General features: G+C 40.6%; 2 protein-coding genes across 5 annotated transcripts in view; one reads left to right on the forward strand and one right to left on the reverse strand.

Annotated features, from left to right (window-relative positions):
• Positions 1-3,948, reverse strand: part of map4k5 (mitogen-activated protein kinase kinase kinase kinase 5) — a 62,637-nt gene extending 58,689 nt beyond the window's left edge. For 2 of the 3 annotated variants that reach the window (XM_088648273.1, XM_088648271.1), the window contains exon 1: positions 3,827-3,948. In XM_088648273.1, coding sequence (XP_088504399.1) covers positions 3,827-3,934 — 108 coding nt within the window. In that variant the 5' untranslated portion in view covers positions 3,935-3,948. Of the gene's footprint in view, positions 1-3,207; positions 3,800-3,826 lie in introns of those variants that run through there. The other variant, XM_088648272.1, reaches the window with a different exon arrangement.
• Positions 3,949-4,048: 100 nt separating this feature from the next.
• atl1 (atlastin GTPase 1) lies at positions 4,049-22,644 on the forward strand. Of its 2 annotated transcripts, XM_088648274.1 has the most exons (15): positions 4,049-4,131; positions 6,798-6,866; positions 11,137-11,390; positions 11,563-11,697; positions 12,406-12,510; positions 12,891-12,941; positions 13,659-13,715; positions 13,866-13,958; positions 14,532-14,670; positions 15,244-15,371; positions 16,244-16,300; positions 16,676-16,747; positions 18,069-18,500; positions 19,785-19,799; positions 20,353-22,644. In XM_088648274.1, exons 2-15 carry the CDS (start codon positions 6,833-6,835, stop codon positions 20,461-20,463), a joined length of 1,683 nt encoding a protein of 560 aa, XP_088504400.1. In that variant the 5' UTR covers positions 4,049-4,131; positions 6,798-6,832; the 3' UTR covers positions 20,464-22,644. The 2 variants fall into 2 exon arrangements, with proteins under 2 accessions (XP_088504400.1, XP_088504401.1); XM_088648275.1 differs by lacking the exons at positions 4,049-4,131; positions 19,785-19,799 and having other exon boundaries at positions 6,669-6,866.
• The last annotated feature ends 336 nt before the right edge of the window (positions 22,645-22,980 follow it).

The following is a 22,980-nucleotide window of genomic DNA, read 5'->3' on the forward strand; positions in this document are numbered from 1 at the left end:
ACCGTTTTAAAGTCTCTCAGAAATAATATAATATATTTATTTATTTCTGTTTTTTGCTTTGAATGTGTGGAGTGGGTTGCGTACGTAACATATATGATGGTACTTCAAAAGCATCTTAAGCTTTAAGCTTCAAAGCAAAAAGAAATGTAAACTAAAAGGTATGCAAGCATCTGAATACTTTGCAAGGCACTGTGTATTTGTACTCACTGAGACAGCTCGATAGTAAACATTTGCCTTTAACTAGGCCAAAAAAAACATAATTGTCCCAAAACTGCATTCATCTCTCAGTGCTTCCTATCAACTTCTGAAACTGCACCATGCAAGTCTTGTACCAGCATAAAAAAACACCCTACCAAGTGATTTCTTAATACACAGGCAGCTTAATGCTAATCATCTTCATATGTGTCACAAGGCAAACTTCGCAGATTAAAATGTCTCTTTGCCAATTTAATGCAGACAGTAAGCTACTCAAACCAGGGAACAGGAATTAAATCAGACTTGTATCAATCTCCTCTTCTGTGATCGCCTTATCCAAGCTGGTTTCCTTTTTACTTTCTTCGCCCTACCAGGGAAATGGAAAAAATGAGCTGGAATTTTTTTTTAGCTTCCAGTAGGATCCATTGAAATTCACTATTTCAGAGTAACAGAAATCAACAAGAGGCTCTGTCCTTTAGAAAAGAGTGTCTGAACATTTTCAGTGTTCCAGAGAAGATAAAGGTGGAGCCCACTGAACCACTCAGAGAATGTTACAGCACTGACCACACTGAGGCATCAAAAAACCACAAATGACGTAAATTAACCTACAATATAATCTCATTCAAGGAGACTTTATAAACAGAATGCAGATAGCTTTAAGTTATCAGTAAGGAGGCAAATATTTTAAACAAAGAAAACCAAATGTTTAGCTATGGGTGATATTTAACAATGCCAAATCTGCTAACGCTTTCTAAGAAACATTTTAAAAGTACTTGACAGTTATGCCTTCTTTTGCCTATTAGGGGCATAAACTTCACTTTTCTGCCAATTTATAGTTACCATGGCTGTACCAGAACACTCCTGCCAAAGAGACATGGTATAAACAGGTGTACAAGCCTGAACTTCTAAATAATACACTGGAAAACAGGCTGACTTACATGAAACTCAAAGGGACAACAATGCATTATTATTCCTTTAAAATACCACAGAAAAAAAACTTTCTGTAGTCCACCGCCAATGAATACACGGACTGAGGGCAGTAGCCAGAGCAAACAGTAGGGGTTTGCCCTATTTAACTTGAGATTAAGTAGCATTCAAAAGGAAAACCAGACCAGTGTGCATTTACAGTAGAAAGAGAAGGATGAATTCAATGTCTCTCCGCTGGCTATTTCAGCCGATATGAGCCCTTCCATATGATTTGTCCAGATGACATCAGGGGGCAGACATGAGCATTCTGACCTCTTTGTTTCGACTTGCACCACTGTGGTGAGGAGAATTACAGCCTCTTCTTTATCAAGTGATGTTCGTGACATCTCAAGTCACTCTTCAATAAAACAAAACAAGGCACAACAGACATGTCAGTACAGTAGAGAAAAACAGAATTAAAAGTTAGAAGATAAAAGCAAGTTAGAAGACAGGATATAAAAGTGCTGACTGTCTTTAAAGCATGCTGGGAGACCATTCCACATTCCGTTGTGCAACAGAACAGAAAGCACATTCTCCAAAAGGTAACCTAGTCTTGAAAATTTGTATCGACAGACATACAGTGATCAGGAGAATATGAATGTGCCTTCCAGAAAAGATCAGTGATAAAGCTCACCACATACACTGCTGGAAACAATGAAATCTGATAGAGTAAGGGACTGACTGATCTATCTACAACTCGGGTGCACAGTGTCACCTGCCTAGGAAGCACTGATGCTAAACAAGATCAAAAGAAGAACAAACACTGTATCTGCAGAACAAATATCTACAGTCAGGGAACAAACCATGACAACTCATTATTACATTCTGATTTTAATATGCCATGCTTTTTGCCAAACATAGTTTACCATTTTAGCAACACTTTGGTTTTCAAACATACAATGCTGACAGGTCACTATAATTATAATTGCTTACACTTATATAGTGCTTTTCCAGACACTCCACTCAAAGAACTTAACAGGTAATAGGGACTCCCCTCCACCACCACTACTATTACACCAGTGTGTGTTCCGTTTATGTATTTCATGATGTACAATTCAACATGAATAAGGAAACCAAACACTGTATCAGGAGAATACCAGGACATTGATGATGATGTTATCCGGTCAGTCGGATCCGACTCTCTGCGATTCTATAGGCCATCTACCGTCCTTCAGATGAGAAGTAAAACCGAGGTCCTGACTCTCTGTGGTCATTAAAAATCCCAGGGCGAAAAGAGTAGGGGTGTAACCCCGGCGTCCTGGCCAAATTTCCCATTGGCCCTTACCAATCATGGCCTCCTAATAATCCTCCTCTATGAATTGGCTTCATCACTCTGCTCTCCTCCCCACTGATAGCTGATGTGTGATGAGCGTTCTGGCGCACTATGGCTGCCGTCGCATCATCCAGGTGGAGCTGCACATTAGTGGTGGTGGAGGGGAGTCCCCATTACCTACTGTATAAAGCGCTTTGAGTGGAGTGTCCAGAAAAGCGCTATATAAGTGTAAGCAATTATTATAATTATTATCATCTCTCACCACGCTTTCCGGTCTTGGACCAGGACATTACCCATACACAATATAATAAGCAGTTTTTCTTTAATCATAATTCTACAAACTGCAAATTCAATTACGCCAATTCCTGTAGGAAAAAACAAACACCTAAATAACACCACCTAATACTAGAGACATCCACATTATGAAATACTTGAGTTCATCATTCACAAATAATGTAACGTTTATATCAGGACTAAAGTTCCCTCACTACTTCAAGCAGAGAGTGATGCTGCACCATAAATAACCCATATGAAAAAAATAAACTCATATAGAACCCAATGTGCGGTTTAAGCAGTCCAAACCAGACATTGGAAAAAGTCATCAGCCACAGAAACACTGGCATAAAAGCCTGTACTGTTGACTGCGGCTTAGCTGAATACACAGAAATTCTTAAAGTTTACGGACGTTATCAGCCACCGTTTTTATAAGTACAATTCCCACCAATTATGCAGGGATGTCTCTTCGTTTTACAAGTCGGAAAGTCCTGAATTACTTTGGAAACTGCACCCTTGCATCTCAAAGCGATGTCAATCTCTGATGTCTGCGTGGACGACTCCAAACACGCCGTGTATCGTTGCAGATGACTCCAGTTCATGGCGGAGAGCACGAATACACTTTCTGTATACGATTTACATTATTGTACCTTAAAACTATGGTGGTAGCTGTTGCACACACCACAAAAGAGTCGCATCAAAAGCAAGAGGTTTCATCACATCACAAGGAATGCTCTCTTCTTAACATTCCGGTATAAAACCTTGGGCACTTGTGTAAGCAACACGCAGTGCATGTGATGCAGGACAGCTCACCGGACCGCAGACGGCTCCAAACCTTGCGCCACGCTTTAGATGCGACACAATACCGACTACTGTTTGTGTTGTCTGTATGCAACAGGATAAAAACAATTTCGTTCTTCACATACCGATGCGTATAGCCTGGAGATAAAGAAATTCAAAACGCCAGTAGTTTGTCTGTAGCTCACGTAAACGTTGTGTTCGCACGCCCCTGTTGTGACAATTGCCCGTACACGGATGTATTGACGTGAAACTACCTCTTTCGCTTCATAGGAACAAGAATGAATGTCTGTACTCTTTTTAAGTCGATGAGAAAAATACCTTATATACGTCCCCATAAGTTCCGCTCCCAACTCGCTGAATGAGCTCGAAATCCTGTTGTGGGTTTCTCCTCAGGATCTCCCCGCTGGGCCGGGAAAAAGCTTCCATGGTAGTTACTTTTCTCCTCTTACATTAAATAAAAATCCGTTAAAAAGGGGGGAAAGGGAACGCGAATGGAATCCTGTTTAATTCAAAACAATATCCAAACTGTGTGCGATTTCCTTCGGGATTTTATTTCTTAAAGAAGGAAAGTTCTTATTTCCAAATATGGCTTCTGGTCCATTTCCTGCTGCGAAGAGAGAAAAGTGAGTGTGAAACACTGGCACACACATCAGGACACTATAAACAGATATAAGCGGGACCCACGGCTAAAATATGTGAGCAAAGCTACTGCGCAACGGAAAAGCTCAAAAGCACAGAAAACGCACGTCTACCTCATAGTGCTACTAGCTGCAAGTCTTCTTGTTTTTAGCGTAATTGAGAATGAATACCACGCTACTACAACTCCATTTTAAATTCAGCACTATACACAAACACTGGGCAATTTAGCTGTAGGTTTCTGCTGACATTAAGTAGGTTCTTTGCGATGTTACAACTCCATATTTTTTTTAAAGTAGCGGTATAAACAAACTTGTATACTACACGTACTCTATATATACTATATACAGTATAGCTCTAGCTAAATTACTGTAAAAACACACATTAAATGTAGTTACAATTTACATAACCACGAACAGGCTGCATTAAAAAGCAGGTGAACGTGAGCTGGCTTAAATTGCTCGACAGTGTTAATCGTCATATAAGGATATGTATATACTAATGAACAATTTCTCTAGTAGCTAGATGCTTGCACACCGTCCGTGCACGAAGCACACGCATCCCGAAACACAGCTAAACTCTTAAATACCTTGTTTAGGGATGATCGACGCCAAGGGCTTCGGTTCGGACACTTTCTCGAGTCTTTGAAAACGATCAGACGTCGAATTGAGAAGGTGTTTTTTTTTTGTCCTCAAAAAATGTATATCTCTCCCCTAAGCGAGCAGCTCCACTGGCACTTCTCAGTCCTCTACTCCGCCTCACTTTCGACGTTGACATCCAATGTCACTTCCTCCCGATGACAACACGGCCAGCCTGATGTCTGACCCCTCGGCGGCAGCCACCAAAACAAGCAGGCGGCCGGCAGTCGTTTCGCGCCCCGCGTAATTCGAAAACAACAAGGACAACAACAAAAAAATCGAAATTTGTCTGAAATATTTTCTTCCTCTACTTCCCGATGCTTCCAGCGCCCCCGAAAACTGCTGCTGGAGACCTTCTCATAAAAAAGTGAAAAGAAACGTGGCAGTGGAAAAAAATAAACAAAAAAAGACAAACCATCTGATAAAAAGGGTGTTTTCTTCGCTGTCCTGGGTCAGAATGGTCTCATAAGTAAAACAATTAAAACAGCAGGCTGCATTCCAGTTGAAGGAGCGTCATTTGATGCTCCAGGCTATGGATTGCGACAGATTATATTGGGAATGGGCACATACCGCCATCTACCGGTGAATATGCTTCAAACCAATCCAGATTTTAAAAAATGAGGAGTAGTTAGGTCTACAACTCCATGTATAAAACTTTGCAGAATTTGCATTATCCCGTTGAACGTGGATATATACACCATGAAGTTTTTATACTTGCAAAGCAACTTAACTTTCTGTAAGATTAATTGCATTTACTTAATTCTCCGTTTCTGTCTTAAGGAAGTAATGGGTAGCGACGTTTATTCAAGAAGATAATACATCTTTCTTAAAGGTTTGGTAGAGTGCATTTTAAACATTTTGAAGCTACAGTCTAAAACGTTTCCAATGTACTTGTTACATAATTCTCCGTGCATGGAAATTACCTACATTTGAGTGGGGAGCTACATGTGGGGGTACAGGAGTTGTTAATATCATTGTGAGTTTCATCAACGCATTATTTCAGAATTACATTAAAGTCACGTTTGCTATACAGTAAAGCAGATATCAAATATGTAAAAAAAAATATTCCTATTGTAAAAAAGTCCTTAACATTCAAAGGTGGCCTGCTCTTATCGCCGAGTAGGTAAATCCTGACGGCTATCATTATGAAAGGCAAACTGCGTTAAAATCGTAGTCTGCCAGGGAAGTTATCCATATTTGTGCGCACATCAGAAATTTAATGAATGCCAGTGAAATTGAATCAGTGAAACACTTTTCTTCCCTCGAAAGCCACATCTTTTACCTTTGTAAAGAAGACGTCTTCACAAACGATTGTTACCTGTATGAGGCTGCAGGTTAATACTACAAAAATAAGAAAAATAATAATACTCGTCCACAAATAACAATTGATAGTTTATAGCCAGCATGTGTCTTTATTGTACCTTCCGTCGTGTATTGACTGTAGTTTCAACTGAACTTGATGCAGCTTCGACTTCAAATACCCCAGTGACGGAGTTTGATTTATGTTGTGAGTCACATTTCAAAACAGGCGCAGGTTACACACCTGGACATACGTGTTAGAATACAAGCTTATACATGTTCCAGGCCTTCTGGGTAAAAGTCATTTACCGAATCAAATATGACCGAAATGTCAAGAAAATAAACCTCTGTGATCACCTTCACCGTTGTTTTGAATGCAAAAAATATTCTGTTTCAATAGGTAAAGCATCAACCACTAATATAGTGTTAATTATGTGCTTAAAAGCTTGATAAAAACGCCCAGGGAAAGCGGTAGTTTTCCATCGCAAAGGTAATTAATCTATCCAGCGGGATTTTCCGATGTTAGCCGAAAGGTTTCGTGTCCGTACGCCTCCCCCTGCCGACACTTCTCTGCTAATGCAGCTGCGAGTTGAAAATGAGGCTCCATCACCCTCCCGCTGCCGAGAGCATCTTCAGAGCAGATCGCGAAGGGAGCCTCCTACGTCTACATGCACACTGACGGATTTTTTTTTCCCCATTCACCACAAATAACACAGGCACACAGAGGGCTGAAAACAGCACCTACAGGACCATGGCCAGGAATCGTAAGGAAAGGAACAGCTGGGGTGAGCTCTTCTTTCTTATTTATCCGTGTTTTTGACAAAACAACACATTTGAAATGCAAGGGGTGGGAACTGGAGCAGTTCTGGTGAGTACCAGTGATGCCCGTGTGTACTGTATGTGTGTTTGCATGAGGCATTATGCACATTAATAATGGAGGAGATGCTTGGTGTCTGCAATTCCAGATTGTCTGCTTTGTGCAGACCCATCACCAGTATTCACCCTGGTACCATGTTCATCTTGCTTGAGATACACTGCTGGCCCTGTTCAGCACTGCACCGTCAGCTCCTGTAATAATAATAAGCCTCGCCTGGACCCAGAGTAGTGTAGGCCTATCCCCGGCTGCTTTTCTGCTCACAAATGCAGTGCTACAAGGTGCAACAGCCACATAATGCATCTTATACTTTCTATATGGCCAGCAGCGTGAGGCAGAATCCGAAATCCAACCCAGCTTGACTGTGTGCTGCACAGGAAACAAATAGGAGTTTGAGAAAAAGGCTTGGGAGCAGAGTGTTGTTAAGTCACGCCTTGTCTTCTAATAGAATTAATTCACAACCGTATAGTCCAATAATACACCAATAACATCCCACAGAACATTTGTATGCTATGAGCTTGCTGCAGAGGGTTTACGTATGTCCGTTTCAGAATTAGAAGTATTTATCTTAGTTGAAAATAACATTGGTATTAAAAATCAATGACAAGAGACGTATCAACCAATTTGTTTAATTGTATTAAAATACATACATAAAACATTAAACATTATGCAGCCGTTTTGACATTTGGTGTAGTACTGTGTTTCGGGCCTTAAATTGAGGTATCTAGTATGCTTGACTATTTAAAGATCACCTGTAGACGGAGCTGCTGACAGACACATGATCCATTAGCAGCCTGGTTTCTCTGCACAGATTCGTTGAAAGATTATTGAGAGCAGGCTCCGCATGCATTTTGCTTTCATTTCACTATCTAGTACTTTTTAGTGCAGGGAGGGTAGATATGCATTTTCTGTCTGCAAGCTAAATAATACCAATACCCTCAAACCCCAAATAATGTAATTAAGTGGGTTTGTTTTTTAGGACTACCACAATATAGACGCAATAAATAAGACAAGTGGGCTGTAGGGATCATTGTCAATATTTGCAAGACATCTTATCACATCATCTTTGAAACCTGCTCCTACATACATGGCAGATGGAGTTTTCTGTCTGCAATTGTTTGATGAAATGACTGCACATCTGATTGGGAAGAACATCTAAAAAATCTAAATAACTAGAAATAAAACATGGTGAAGAGGCTACTGTGCCAGAATCAGATCAGTGTGAGGAAGCTGACAAGTTTCCATAGTTTGATTAGTTCTTGGCTTGGTCAGTTGCCTCTAAACTATTTTAATGTAAAGATGGTACTTAAAAAAATGTGTTTTTCCCCAGAAATACAGTAGTTCAATTCTGTTTTATGTTTTTCTCTTTATTGTAGTTTATGTGCCACAACAATGACAAAACATCTTGTTAATATAAAGCACCATGTGGCAAAGCATTCTAAATCACAACTTGAGTTAATTTGAAATAGTCTGCTTTTCTGTTTACAAACTTAATTTGCAGATTAAAGTAATCAAGAGCCGTGTCAGCCCATACAAACTTCCACTCCAGTAATAATCTGTGCCCCTGGGTTTTAAACAGATTTAGCATCTGGAGCGTCTGCTTGCTCCATACACAGTTGTCACTGGGATGTGTCTAGTTCTTTGGTCAGAAGACAGATTGATGGGATAGTTTTCCTTTTCCTGACTGGATCAACTGTAGATTGTAGTGTATCCAAAAGCTGAATACGTCAAGCTGGGATTTGATTTCTGTGTTAAGACCACATATAGTCAGTTTGATAGACTAATCAGACAAAGAGAAAGATTCTGGCACATCAATTATTATTCTGTATCTTTAATTCTGCAATCATAGTCCAGTTTGTTATTCATCCTTTCTACTACCTGTCTGGCTTCAAAAGCACATTCCAGATGTTTGGCCCACTATGCTGTTTCTTCTGGGAGCAGTTTCAGAGTCATGGGTTGCCTTTAGCTTGCTGTTTGTCTGCATTGTTCTCGTCAGCAGGCCAAAGATTTCTTACATTTTTTCCCATTTTTTTAGTACCACAGCCTTCCCACATCCCAAAAAAGGAATTTTCTACAAAATATTTTTTCTCAAGACACATTCCCTTGCTGTTATGACTCGTTCATCTCTTTGGCCTATTTGCTTGTGCTGTGCAGCCTACTTGTTGGCCAGTAAGTACATGCAGTAAGGGCATTTATACTGAGTCATTGCCTGGAAAGCCTACCTATTGCACCACCCACTTAGCAATCTGAAACAGACGATAAACATTTATCATTAATGGCTTTAACATGCTACTCTGTTGGTGATGGAATCTATTGATTTTTAACTGCTTGTCAATTATACTGCAGTTCATAGGTTCGGCTTCTAACGAGGCACATTTTCCAGAAACCGGGAGTAGCTTTCAATAGGATGGTAGAAAGATTGGGAACACTCTCCTTGGTGGGAAAGTATTTACACTTCTGATAAGGAACTGTGTGGGTCTCACACATCTTCACAAATTTTTTTTTTGTTCTTTGAGGAATACATTTCCACCTCTATGCTGCACTGACAATTTTCTCCGTTTCCCATACTGTCTCATGAGCTGGGTAAAGCTAATCAGGATGTATTATTTTTGGAACAAATAAAAAACAAGGAAAATGAGCGGTCCTCATAATCATTCAATAATGAATGTGGCAAGATGTAAACGTTTAATTCCAATGTGTACCTTTTAACGTACTGGATTAGTTTAGATTCAAACTTCATGTCATGTGAGTTGTATATGTGAACCGAAAAGTTGGAAAGCATAGATATATACTGTATATACAGTACACACCCAAGTGAGACTTAAACACCAATGTCTGCAGTATATTACATAACTTGAAACCATTATTTGTTCAGAGTTACAAAAATAGTTGTGAAAGTAGGGATTACAGTGAATAAGAACAAGCAATATGTCTCCCCTATCACCTTCTTTGTACCTAGTGTTGCATATTTTTGAATAATGCATATACATAAATACATAGATACATAGGTGTACATGTATGTACCCCTACCAAAACTTTCCATATACTGTAATGTACCTATTAGTGGATAAGTCCACTTCCAGCAGCGATTAAACAAGTGGACGCATGGTATCTACATTTGTCTATCAAGACATGGGTCTTCTCAAAAGTTGTGAAATCTTCCACCTGTCCCTTTGATTGCGGTATTTACCCTGGCTAGAATTTGCATCTGCCAACCACTGCTTGTAAACTCAGAGGCTGCAGAAATGTGACACATTAGGTAGGTCTGATGTTGCCTTTGAGTATACACCACACAACCATGTGCACTAAAAGCATACCACTCGTGAAGTCACATACATCAGCCTTCTACTGTGTAGCACAGCATGAAAGAAGAAAAAGGGCTAGTTTGCTACTGCTTTGTAGTACTTTGGAATCATGGGTCATTACATATGCTGGGCTATCTAACTACAGTGATTTGGATATTCTAGTTTGGCCAAATCCTATGGAATTTTATATTCTCATATTTTGATAGGGCAGGATATATGTATAAGATCAAGTATGTAGCTGCATCAAGCATGTGTAGGCTGCCAAGGAACCAGTAAAAGTTTATTCCATGCTGAAAAGAAACTAAATGAAACACCACATTTAGGCTGTGTAGCCTTCTTCAGGAGTACGTCTTCAGTTTAAACATCTGTAAACTGGCATACGTATGTAGCATTCTATATACAAAGAATGATCTGTGAATTCAGTGCAAACAGTATTTTTTCCTCTGACAAGCACCATAAGCCCTCAGAATATGCCATACTGAGCCAATAAAATCTCTATGTCATTATGCAACACAGCCACTAGCGACATACCATGATATAAACCAATTTTAACAACTCCCCTATTATTGTATTGTTGTGACATATCAGTCAGTTCACCATCATAACCTTTGGTGACCTAATGTTTGCTAATCTTACAGTGCTTCATCATTCTTTACACAATAAGATAGGTTAGATCACAATTTGTCAGAAGGGATGTTAGCTAAATCACATCTCATTTGATGGCCTCCTTGATCACCAAACCCAGTTTATTTCTGGCGGCTCCGTTACTGTGGTATTCCTAACGGAAATGTGCCGAAAGCTGTTCTCGTACGTTCGCGTGGCGTGAGTCTGAGCCCACTATTTGTGGGCTAACCCTGCCGCATGCGCTCTTCCTAGCGGGAGGCTTCTCCGACAAGGGGGTCTACGACTGGAGCTCGGAGGAGGAGGAGCCCGTGGGCGGGGCTGAGCCGGTGCAGGTGCTGGTGGTGAAAGACGACCACTCCTTCGAGCTCGACGAAGCAGCCCTGAGCCGGATTCTGTTGAACGAGGCCGTGAGGGAGCGGGAGGTGGTGGCCATCTCTGTGGCGGGCGCCTTTCGCAAAGGCAAGTCTTTCCTCATGGACTTCATGCTGCGCTACATGTACAACCAGGTAAGAGCCTCCAGCCAGCCAGTTGAGTTGACTTCTAAATTGGGCGGTCACGAACTTCCCGTTTCTTGCCATGATAGACAACAATCTACAATGTCCATTTCTTAATCTGTTACACAAAGATGGAGAGAATATTTGTTAGTGGAAGTGACTGCTGGCCTGTTTGTTTGCGCAGGGCTCAGAGGACTGGCTAGGAGCACCGGACGAGCCTCTGACTGGCTTCTCTTGGAGAGGGGGGTCTGAGCGGGAGACCACTGGCATTCAGATCTGGAATGAAGTCTTCCTGGTGGACAAGCCAGATGGCAGGAAGGTGGGAACCCAAATGCCACGATGCCCAAATGCCATCACCTATAAACTGGCATTTAGTGGGTATTGAATGGTATTTCTGCATTCGAGAAAAGACGTCACCGTCCAAGCTTTAAAGGGGAACTGCAGTCCCAATTTCTTAGACATATGTAACAAAATAAATTCATTGACAGTACAGAAAAATTGTACACATTTTGAATTAAGCACAAAATCGTGAACTTTGTCATAGTCCTGTAAATCGCCATGATGTCGCAAACTGTTGTCTTGGTCTTGCCACTGCCGAAAGCAAGAGCTCTTGCAAATTGCAGCCCTTCCTGCTCACTAGTTACTGTACTGACTAATGTAATGCAGAGTACTAGCGAATAAGTAATGATTGTGCAGCAGATATTTCACAACGTGATCCACATGCAGAGCTAACAAGTCAAAACAGTACAATTGAGAGCAATATTTCTATTGGATTAAAAGAGATGTCTTCACAAGCCTGCTTGTTTACAATGAAATAAGGTCACTTCACCTCACCAGATGTTTTGTTGCCTCGTTTTACAAGTTACTCTGTACATTTTACTTTCAATGTGGTTTGAAATCTCATCAATTCTGATTCTTTCTAACCCCGAAATATGAAACCAGCGTTGCAGTTCCCCTTTAATCTGAGGACGCTTAGTGCAGATATATTTAACAGAACCTTTCTTGTGGTTTCTAATATGGCCTGTAGGTGGCAGTACTCCTGATGGACACCCAGGGTACCTTTGACAGCCAGTCAACACTGAGGGACTCCGCTACTGTGTTTGCACTTAGTACCATGATCAGCTCCATGCAGGTACAGTACCACCCCCATCTATCATTAACATTTTTAGTTCTTTTGAGACCCAGGCAAAAATATTAGATGTACTTTGTAATGACCGTCAGAATTGCAGCCATTCTGTGGAGCTCCTCTAGATGGTACTGGATTAAGCCTGGAATAAGAAAAGAGGGGAAAAGATCATTTTTCCATATTTTATCATTCCATACTTAAAAGGTTCATGGAAATCTTGTTTTAAATTTAGAAATTAAATGTAAATTTAGATACAGTTATTATTGTGGGATTATATTTTTTAATTCGCTTTAATGAGGCTTGTGGTAAGAGATCACTAAGCATTTATAATGCTGTTTAATGCTCTACTCATTAGTGGATTGGTGACTCTGTTTTGTGTTACCCAGGTGTACAACATATCTCAGAACGTACAAGAGGATGATCTGCAGCATTTACAGGTATTAGGTTCTATTTTATGTCTCTTCTCTGAACGCCAGGAGGAGAGTACTATGCAGACAGGCATGCAATGAGAAAGTTACTTGGTCTGCATCAGTGCTTCATCAGGACTACTGAGAATAGATTACACTTTTTTACACAAAAGGTTGTGGGAGTCTGGGACAAATTACCCAAGCATGTTCGAACCAATATCCTGGCTTCTTTTAAGAAAATAGCTGAATGAGATCCATGGATCGATTACCTACTAACAACCACATAAGCTTGACGGGCCAGATGGTTTCTTCTCATTTGTAATCTTTCTTAACGTTTGTATAAATGTCTTCTGTTATGTATATATTTTAAGTATGTAATGGTTTTTCTTTTCATAAATCTCTGTTTTACTACATGTACCTAATAATATTTCAACTATGGATTGTGTTTCTGTAAAAACCCTATATCTGTGCTTAGTATAATAAGATTACTGGGAGTTAACATCGTTTTAGAGGGTGGGTAGGATGCCAGAAAAGAGGAAGAGATTGTGTTGAGTTAGAAGGTTTCCTTCATCAGACTCGAGGTTGTCTCATTACTCAATACAATTTGTATATATCACAGCGCCATTTTCATTATCAGTTAATATCCATCATTACAGGACAGTACAAAATGCCTCAGAACTTGACATTGCCTCTCATTTCTATGAGCTGTAGAAACTAAACTCCTTCAAAAACGATTTTATTTGAAAGCTCTTCACTGAGTATGGCAGACTGGCCATGGAGGAGACTTTCCTGAAACCTTTTCAGGTAGGCCACCTGCAACTCTATTTAAAAACATTTTGTTCTGTTATTAAGACTGTTTTTGTCTTGTTCATATAAAATATTTGCACTCCTTTGTACTTTGGGCCCTGGATTGGTGGAACGGGACTGACAAGCCCCTGTGTTTCCCTCTTGCAGTCAATGATATTCCTGGTTCGGGACTGGAGCTTCCCTTATGAGTTTTCTTATGGGCAGGAAGGGGGCATGAAGTTCCTGGAGAAGAGGCTTAAGGTCAGAAGCCAATGGTGTTGTAGTGTTATAGTTCACTCCCTTTATCTACTTATGTTTCTGATCTGAGCAACATATCGACAGGTAAAATATCTCAGACCAAATAAATTAAACCAAATTCAGGACCTCATTGTGCATCCATGAATTAAAACAAAAAATCGAGTGTTGATGCATTTAATCACAATTCAAATCAAACAATCACATGTATATATATTCTCGTTAAGATATTTTTCAACTGAATTTGTTCCTAGAGTTTACCTTGAGATGTTTGAACGTGTGGTCAGCTCTACAGTCAAACCACAACAATGGTGGAGATGTTTTGCAATTTTCCCAAATTACATGACTAAATTTAATGAATCAGTTGCTGCAATGATCACAATGAAATTAGTGCCAAGTCTTTAGCAACTAGTTATTTATTGGTTATCTATAAAACCCACTGGCTTGGAGTTCTTCATTACAGGGCCTGGAGACCCCTGACCTAGACTTTCAGGCCCAAACTCTCCTCTTGTATTTTACTACTACATGCCCCAATGACTAAAATAGGGGAGGAGTGATACGGTTGTGTTATGCGCACAGATCTCTGAGAACCAGCACGAGGAGCTGCAGAACGTGCGGAAACACATCCACTCCTGCTTCACCAACATCTCCTGTTTCCTCCTGCCACATCCCGGCCTCAAAGTAGCTACCAACCCACACTTCGACGGCAGACTCAAAGGTACCTACCCTGGAATCTCTCTAGCCTCAAGGGTACTGACAGCACAATTAAACCCTGGAAATGACACTGAAAATATGATCTCAACCAGAAGAATTCAAAGCACAGAGTTTTGTAAGCTATTTCATCATATTTATTGTGACTAATAATTATTTATTGTAATTTGATGTACATACCTATAAAATCTAAAATATTGAATTACAGGTATGTTGTATGATGCAGTAATAAATACAGTCCCTTTTCATATTCTTACAAAGAGTGACTTTGATTGGCAAAAACAGCAAGTGTCACATTTTAATGATAGCAGGTCATATTATTCATTTAGTACTCTGAATTACAACCACAGACATTTCTCTTGCATCATCTTTCTAGTTACTGGCATTATTATAATGATGTGTGTAGATTACAGTGCCCCCTATTGGGTATGTATACATTTATCCTGGATATTTATTTTACTATGAAGCTTTGTTTTTGTGTTTGAAGTATTATTAATTTAAATCATGCAAACACTCTCCTGACAGTGTTTTGGGTGCTTACTAGGGTGTGCACTAATAACCTCTTTTCCTGTGTGCTCAGAGATCGATGGGGAATTCATTAATAACTTAAAGGTCTTGGTCCCCTGGCTCCTCAGCCCAGAGAACCTGGATGTTAAGGAGATAAATGGCAACAACATCACCTGCCGAGGCCTTCTGGAGTACTTTAAGGTGAACAGCGGGTGCTCTGTGCAGAATGTGTTCTTTCAATTCTCACCCACTGCACTTTCCCAGCAGTGGCACGACAAAGGAGCAGCGCACCACTGTCACCCCTCTTCTGTCTTCTGTCCCATTCTTCTCCTCTTCCCACTGAGTTTGTGGCCGTGTTGGAAATAGGTCCAGAATTCTTCCAAAGAAAGGAAGAAGGAAACTTTTATGGGATTCCTTAACACAGGGGTTATTAAAACGGGTTCGTAACCCTGTAAAATCTTCTTGACTTTGTCCAGGGAATTCTTAGTACTGAGGGGAAAAAAATCAAGTCTTAAGATGAGATCTCTGCACTGACATTACTGGTGGGTCTGTTGACTGCGCTCCCCCCCCCCCGATATTTTAGAATAAATCGAAACCTTGTCTAGATTCAGAATTCTTATATTCTTATTTACTTGTATATTCAAATTTTGGGTCGTTATTGAGAAAATGTTCTTCAAAAAGCAGGCTACCAAGCAGACAGTTAAAAACCTCTTTCTTCGAAAACATTTAGGATAACTGCCACATACTTCTACCAAAAGTTGCTTACTGAGTTTAGACGGGAACGGATCTTCACGAAAATCCACAGCAAAAATCTTATCAGAAATTCAGTGCATATTTGCATATGCAACTAGATGCAGATATTCAATTATATTATATACAATTATTTAGGCCTGCTTGTCCTATACTGTATATATACTTTATGTATTTCCTAATACCTGAAACACATATCCTCACCTTTGTTCTGCATGTCTTTTACTATTAAAAGGTACCATACCATTAGTACCACTTTATGAAAAGATGATAAAAAGAAATGCTTGAAAGGCTTGATTCTCCTGTACTCTTATTTGTTTTAGGCTTACATAAAGATCTACCAAGGGGAAGAACTGCCGCATCCAAAGTCCATGCTGCAGGTAATCTTTTAAATTTCACCATCACAGAAAACAGGTGGATATTGAATGGTTTTGAATAGACCAAGGGTGCTACAGCACTGATATATTGAATAAAGGGAAATTCACCAGGGAGCAGAACCCCCATTTTATATTACAGACGACAAAAATGTATATGGCAAATTAAGTTTTGTGTACTGATAACTGTTAGTATGGCATGGACAGGGAATCTAAATTTGCACTGACACCAATTGTCGTGGTCGCTTTGCTTTGATATCAGTATCCTGTCTGTGGACTTTTGGTCTTAAATTAAGGTACACTCTAACTTTTACCCTCGCCACCCTTTTTAAGACGGATTAAGCGCTTGTGACCTCCTCTCTCGTCTCTCTTCTGCTTCAGGCGACAGCAGAAGCCAACAACCTGGCAGCAGTAGCAGCAGCCAAGGACCTGTACAACAAAAAGATGGAGGAGGTGAGAGCGCGAGGAAACAACACAGCCCACACGCACGCCCGCTCACACGTCCACTCCGCGACTACCTGTATCTGCTGCCGTAGTACTGGCCAGGCCGTACAGTAAATCAAACACTAACAGCTGCTGCCAGCAAAAAACTTTCCCTCAACTAGTGCTTCCCACTAGGGCATTATTAAGTGAAGTAAATTAAGGCAAAAACTTTCAAGCTGATTTCAAGCCAAGACATTAAATTCCAGACACCAGCACAATACTTGCTGCATAATAATCTTGCCAAAAAAGATTTAAACTTAAATTACTTGGTATGCATAGTATTTATGTTCCTCTTATTTCCGTAATAGGTCTGTCTGTAAGCACTGTATTAACACTTAATAAAATAAAGGAGAGGGGTTTGTAAAAGGAATTCCTAAGAATTAGATAGCATCGCTCCTCTGCGTGAAATGTCAGACCAGTTTTAAAGTCTAACTGTACTGAGATTACAAAAAACAAATGTACCAACAACCCAGGTGCTCTGGTCCTCTCTTTCTTGTCCATTTCATACCAAGATAGGGACATAAAAATCCCATCCCATGTGGTCTCCCTAAGATGTTCTGTACTACTTTCTGACCTACCAGCACTTAAAGGTCTTATGGACGAAATGAAACGGCTAGTGAAAGATCATGTCCGTCTCAGGAGTGAAGAAAAGAAGGCTTCCTCTATGACAAGGCTCCGGCTAACTCAGTCTCATGTCAAGATCTCTGGCTCTTACAGGCAAAGTGGCACCTGCCACATGAATTCTTCTCCTCCTCCATTTGGATCAAAAGCAGATCCAGGAATGTAATTAGGTTCTCACAAACTGTAAGCCATTAGCTATTTTGCAGGCCCTCATGTAAGTTGTTTTTATAAAGTTTCAGAATGTGGAAACACGCATAAGACCCTAACCTCTGACATCCTGCATGAGCACCTCTGGCACAGTCAAGCTGAGCTCCTTCCATCAGGGCGTTGATTTAGGCTACCCAGAATCCAGCCTAGTAGAACTAAGCGATCTTTTCCCCCCACAGCTGTTATCCTGCTTAATTTGGACAATTGATTGTATATTTTACTTTATTTTTCCTTTCTCATCATACTACACATGTATGTCTGTTACTTCTGTTAAGTGTACTTAAGTAAGTGTGTAGTGTGTTATATCTTGTAGCTGAAATTTCCCATGTGGGACAACAAAAGGCAGTGATCCCCCGAGATGCACAGTAAGGGCATTTCACATGGCTTGACAAGGAGCTGGCCATACTGTGCCTCCCAGGAGGTGCAGGAGTCCTCTGAGCCTGCGTGCTGCTTGTTCCTCCAGGTGTGTGGGGGCGACAGGCCCTTCCTGGCCCCCAGCGAGCTGCAGGCGCGGCACGCGGCCCTGCGGGAGGAGGCGCTGCGCCTGTTCCGGGGCGTGAAGAAGATGGGGGGCGAGGAGTTCAGCCGGCGCTACCTGCAGCAGCTGGAGGCCGAGATCGACGAGGTCTTCGTGCAGTACATCAAGCACAACGACTCCAAGAACATCTTCCACGCCGCGCGCACCCCGGCCACCCTCTTTGTCGTCATCTTCGTGATGTACGTGGTGGCGGGCGTGACGGGCTTCGTGGGCGTCGACGTCATCGCCAGCCTGTGCAACATGATCCTGGGCCTGGCGCTCATCACCCTCTGCACGTGGGCCTACATCCGCTACTCCGGGGAGTACCGGGAGCTGGGTGCCGTCATCGACCAGGTGGCAGGAGCACTCTGGGACCAGGTACTGCAGATCACCCGTCCCCTCTCTTTTCAGAGTGCACTGATGTTGGAATAGCCAGTTCTCCATGTACCCAGCCTCGTTGCTAGGATCCTAGGACCCTAGCACGGAGGAAATAAAGACAAACATGCTCACAGATACACAGACCATCTCCTTCTCACTTTGCATGCCCACAGCACCAACCTCTGAAAGCATCAGGGGGGGAATGCAGTTCTCAGCAATAGCCTGGAAAGCTCACAGGCACCTGACAAGCCACAGGGATCACTACTGCACTTGGATAACCCCATCAAACTCCAATCCCCAGTTAACTTCAGCAGTGTTCATCTTTTTTTGAGGATGTCTGCTCAGGGAATCCTGGTCACAGCTGGCCAATTACATGGCCCAGACTAGTCTAGACTAGTGCAGAATACACTATGTGTGTTTCTTGTTTAATGTATTCAGAAGCCTGCAGGTACTTCTATTTTGCAAATCACCACATCCTAAAAACCTGCCTTCTTCACTTCTATGAGTGAAGTGATTTTCTGTTATTTTATACATTAAAAAAGCCTGTTTGTAAAGTACAGTATGTGTTCAGGCACATAAAACGCTGAGAGTCCAATTATCCCTTAATCAAAATAGAAGCCTTACATTATTTATTAGTTCTTATTTATTCTAATATTACAATGCCTTCAGCATTCCTTTGCAAGCACAGAACTAATCAGATTAATTTAAAGTATCTCCTGGCTTTCATGTCTATCTGTATGGGGAAAAAACATGCTACTGTAGGGCATGATCCACATTTTTACTAAATGTTTCTAAGGCCTGCTTACAATGTAGAAAAACTACTCAGTTTAAAAAAAAAGGAACATAAAAGTGAAGTTGTACAGCATTATCCCTTCCAATCCAAGCAGGTCTTTACATTTTGTTTGCTGTTTTATGACATGAAGAGCAACAGGATATAATAAATGTGTTACCACATCAGACCACTAGAGTGCGACCTTGTCATTCTTCTGGTTGTTCCTTTCTGGAAACCGGAGACCGTTAAAAGTTAATACATCACTGATACTAACTCACACTCATAAAAGAAGAACTGTTTCAAATGGTACTAAAGCTCTTCTCCCCTTCGGTCTTTTTTTTTTACTTTCAACCGGTTGCTTCAGGGAAATATGCCATATGAAATGCGACGAGTTTAACAGCTTTCTGTAACAGGAATGCACAAGTTCCTTTTTTCACGAGCTGCCACACTTGCTCTCTGCACTGTTGTTTTAAGATGCTCTCTCTTTCTGTTTCTTTTCTGCCGTCATTTAGGGAAGCACTAACGAGGTAAGTAGCCAAGGTTTGTGGCACATTTTTGTCCTGTTCCTTAGTAGGGATCTTGATATCACTATCGCCGGAACATTTTCACTGTTTCATACCTCAGATCCCTGAGCGCACATCAGGGTTTGTGGTGGAAACGGCTTTAACTCAGAAGTCTCTGACCCCGTTTGATTACCTATATTTCTCCTATTTAGTCATTTTTAACTTCCTTGACTTCTCTTTTACTTCTCTTGACTTTCTCTTTTAGTTATATCAATTAAATGTATTATTAGTCACCTTGAATTACCTGTTTTAAAAGATGAGATTGTGAAGAAAGATTTTGAAGACCAATTAGGCTGGTAATTTGTTCAGTTCAGGGATCTGATAGCTACCAGCACAGAGTCACCAAGTGGTCAAAAGCTGCAACCACGCCAAGGAATCTAAACATAAACAGCAAAAAGAGTATATGCCCATCTTGATTTTCAAAATAACACTTTCTTTTTAAGCATCTGACTGGTTTTTGAGATTGTAGCTCGGCATGCTGTTTTTCAGCCTGACTTGTGCTCTCCTTTGTCCGCAGGCTCTATACAAGCTGTACAATGCTGCGGCCAGTCACAAGCACTTGTATCACCACGCTTTTCCCAGCCCACAAGCAGAGACCCAGGAAGAGCCAGAGAGGAAGAAGAACTGACTCTGTAAAAGTCTCTGCACTGGCAGTGCGGGATCCTCTGGGCCACTGAGGAGCATGACAGACAGAAAGAAAGCATAGAATTGTCAGCTTTGGGCACTTGTACTAAAATTTGACTGACGGGATCTGTCATTTGGCACAGACACCACTAGGTAGCTAAAGGGAGAAATCTGAGATTATTCTCTGTAGCTAAATCCTACTCCACAGGTGCAGAAAAAAGTATGGAAACCACTTAATCTATGTGCTAATTTGATCTTTTATTTATAAGACCTTTTGGTTTCTAAAAGTGAAACATCTGTATATATTCATAAAACAAAACCAGTTGTAATGCAGCAGATGTATATGGAATTGGGGGAAAATTCCAGAGCTTAGTTTACTGTGGCTTGATGTCAAATGATTCACAAGCCAGGTATAGAGAAAATATGCCATCACTAGTAGGCAATGCACATTTCAGCAGCAATTGTAGAGGTATAAAAAGTCAGTTTATCTTTTCACTCTTCAAAAACTGAAGACTTCTGATATATTAGTTATGTACCACATTACTATTACAATTAACAGATTAGGGACTGGAAATTCACATTGTTGAAGCCAACATACAGTACTTTTCAAATCATCAAAGTGTGCTTCTACTGTCTGTTAGGTTTAGGTTATTTTTTAGTAATATAAAAATGATGAGCACATATTTTCTTCATTAATATCCCCACTTAACTGTGGGAGAAACTGTATTGATCTTTACATTTCTACAGTTTCACGTGAATGAACTGAAAGCACCTGGAAATATATTTGGAATTAGAGAGCAGTTTGGTACCTGGAAAGTTCAGATTTTTCTCCAATTTAATGTGAGCTGCACTTCAACTTCAGTTATTTTCTCCCATGCAGGGATGTCTTTGGTAAAGGTGGCAGGTCCCTGTTCTATAAAATATCTGCATTACCCAACAAAGGGCATCAATGGATGCTGCAACTACATGAATGTGTTTATCACATCAGTGCTTATCCAACAAACATGCAAGGAAAGATTGGTAAAATTAATACATTTTGAAATAGAGGTACAATAGTGAAGCTTGAGAAGGTGTCAGAGTATTACTGTAAAATGTCAAGGTGGGGTAAACGATGTGAAGGAAAGGGAATAGTTGAAAACAGCAAATAGGGCTCTAACACAGTAAACCTTTCATATTTCCATTAGGGGATAAATGCAATGTAAAGCACAGGAGGCCTGAATCAAAAGAGGATGCAAGACTCAGGCAAATGCACAGTGAAGATTATAAGTAGAAAAAACCTGATGCAACCTACAGTAAGTGGCAAAACCATTAAATGCATTCAGCCTAGCCTAAAAGCACTCAGACCTTTAAGAGACCACTTTACATGTTCATCTTTGCTCTCAATCTAAGCAAAATGGCACTACTAATTATTCTGATAATGTGTAAAAAACCTAAAACGCATAAAACATTGCTTGGGTTTTCAGTAATATTCTCAGAAAAGGTTATTTTGGAAAGGCTGAGTGCATTTCATACACACGATAGAAGAAGTACAGTTAGTTTTACTGGACCAAACATTTTGGTATACGCTGCAGTTGGAAGACAGCTGACCAACTATTAGATATTGTTCAGTCCCTTTTTATGTGTCAGGGATTCAAGTGAAAGTTATTGCTGTTGACAGTAAAAACTGAGTCAGGAGTGGCTTTTGCATCTGCATACTTTGATGGAGCAGAGGCCTATGCATAATAGCTTCTACTTGTAAAACAGTTGTTTGTGATGTGAGATAGCTTATGTAATTGCAAATGTGTTAATTTGGTGGAGTTATTCTATTTCTTGAACACTGATACATTTTGGGATCTCCGTCACCATTTCTTTTGCAAACTTGATGATTTGGAAAGAAGTAAACTATTAACTTTGTTGTACAACCTATCCAATGAAGATAATACTTTTTTTTTGCCTTTGAATCACTTCACAAAATGGTAAGCTTTTTGTTCAGTGATAACATAACATGAGAACTACGGAGAGAACAGTTGGTCCCAGCTGGGTCTTACCAAAGAGGTTTACTCTAATTTTTCATCACGCTTTTTAAGGAAAGATAACGCACAGCAACATGCTTTCCAGTGTGCACGGATTGTCTTCCATGTTGTGTAACGTCAGTCCATGAGGCATTATCATCAATTTTTATTAAACTGTAATAAGTTTGAGTTCCTATTGTGTTATAACCTGGAATTTGTCTCTACACTACTGGATTTGATTCATTCACAAAAATATGGATTAAACTACTGACCCTATACATTTCAGTATAAATACTATTGTAATTGTGTTGGCCCATCTCAAAATGTGCTGGGCGGAGCGGTGGCTCTGTGGCTAAGGATCTGCGCCTGTGGCTGGAAGATTCATATCCGGTTCATATCCCGCAGCCGGCAGAGGAATCCTACTCTGTTGGGCACCTGAGCAAGGCCCTTAACTCCAACTGCTCCAGGGGCACTGTACAATGGCTGACCCTGCACTCTGACCCCAAGCTTCTATCCCTTGTTTTGTGTCT

This window comes from Lepisosteus platostomus, chromosome 10, assembly GCF_059453375.1.
Source record: "Lepisosteus platostomus isolate fLepPlt1 chromosome 10, fLepPlt1.hap1, whole genome shotgun sequence".
NCBI classification, from domain to species: Eukaryota; Metazoa; Chordata; class Actinopteri; order Semionotiformes; family Lepisosteidae; genus Lepisosteus; species Lepisosteus platostomus.

What these genes read in the sequence shown, in the direction of transcription:
- atl1 (XM_088648274.1), top strand. Translation starts at nt 6,833, where the DNA reads ATGGCCAGGAATCGTAAGGAAAGGAACAGCTGGG. An exon ending in TGCGCTACATGTACAACCAG is followed by an intron (nt 11,391 to 11,562) that starts GTAAGAGCCTCC and finishes TTGTTTGCGCAG; the next exon opens with GGCTCAGAGGACTGGCTAGG. An exon ending in CCATGATCAGCTCCATGCAG is followed by an intron (nt 12,511 to 12,890) that starts GTACAGTACCAC and finishes TGTGTTACCCAG; the next exon opens with GTGTACAACATATCTCAGAA.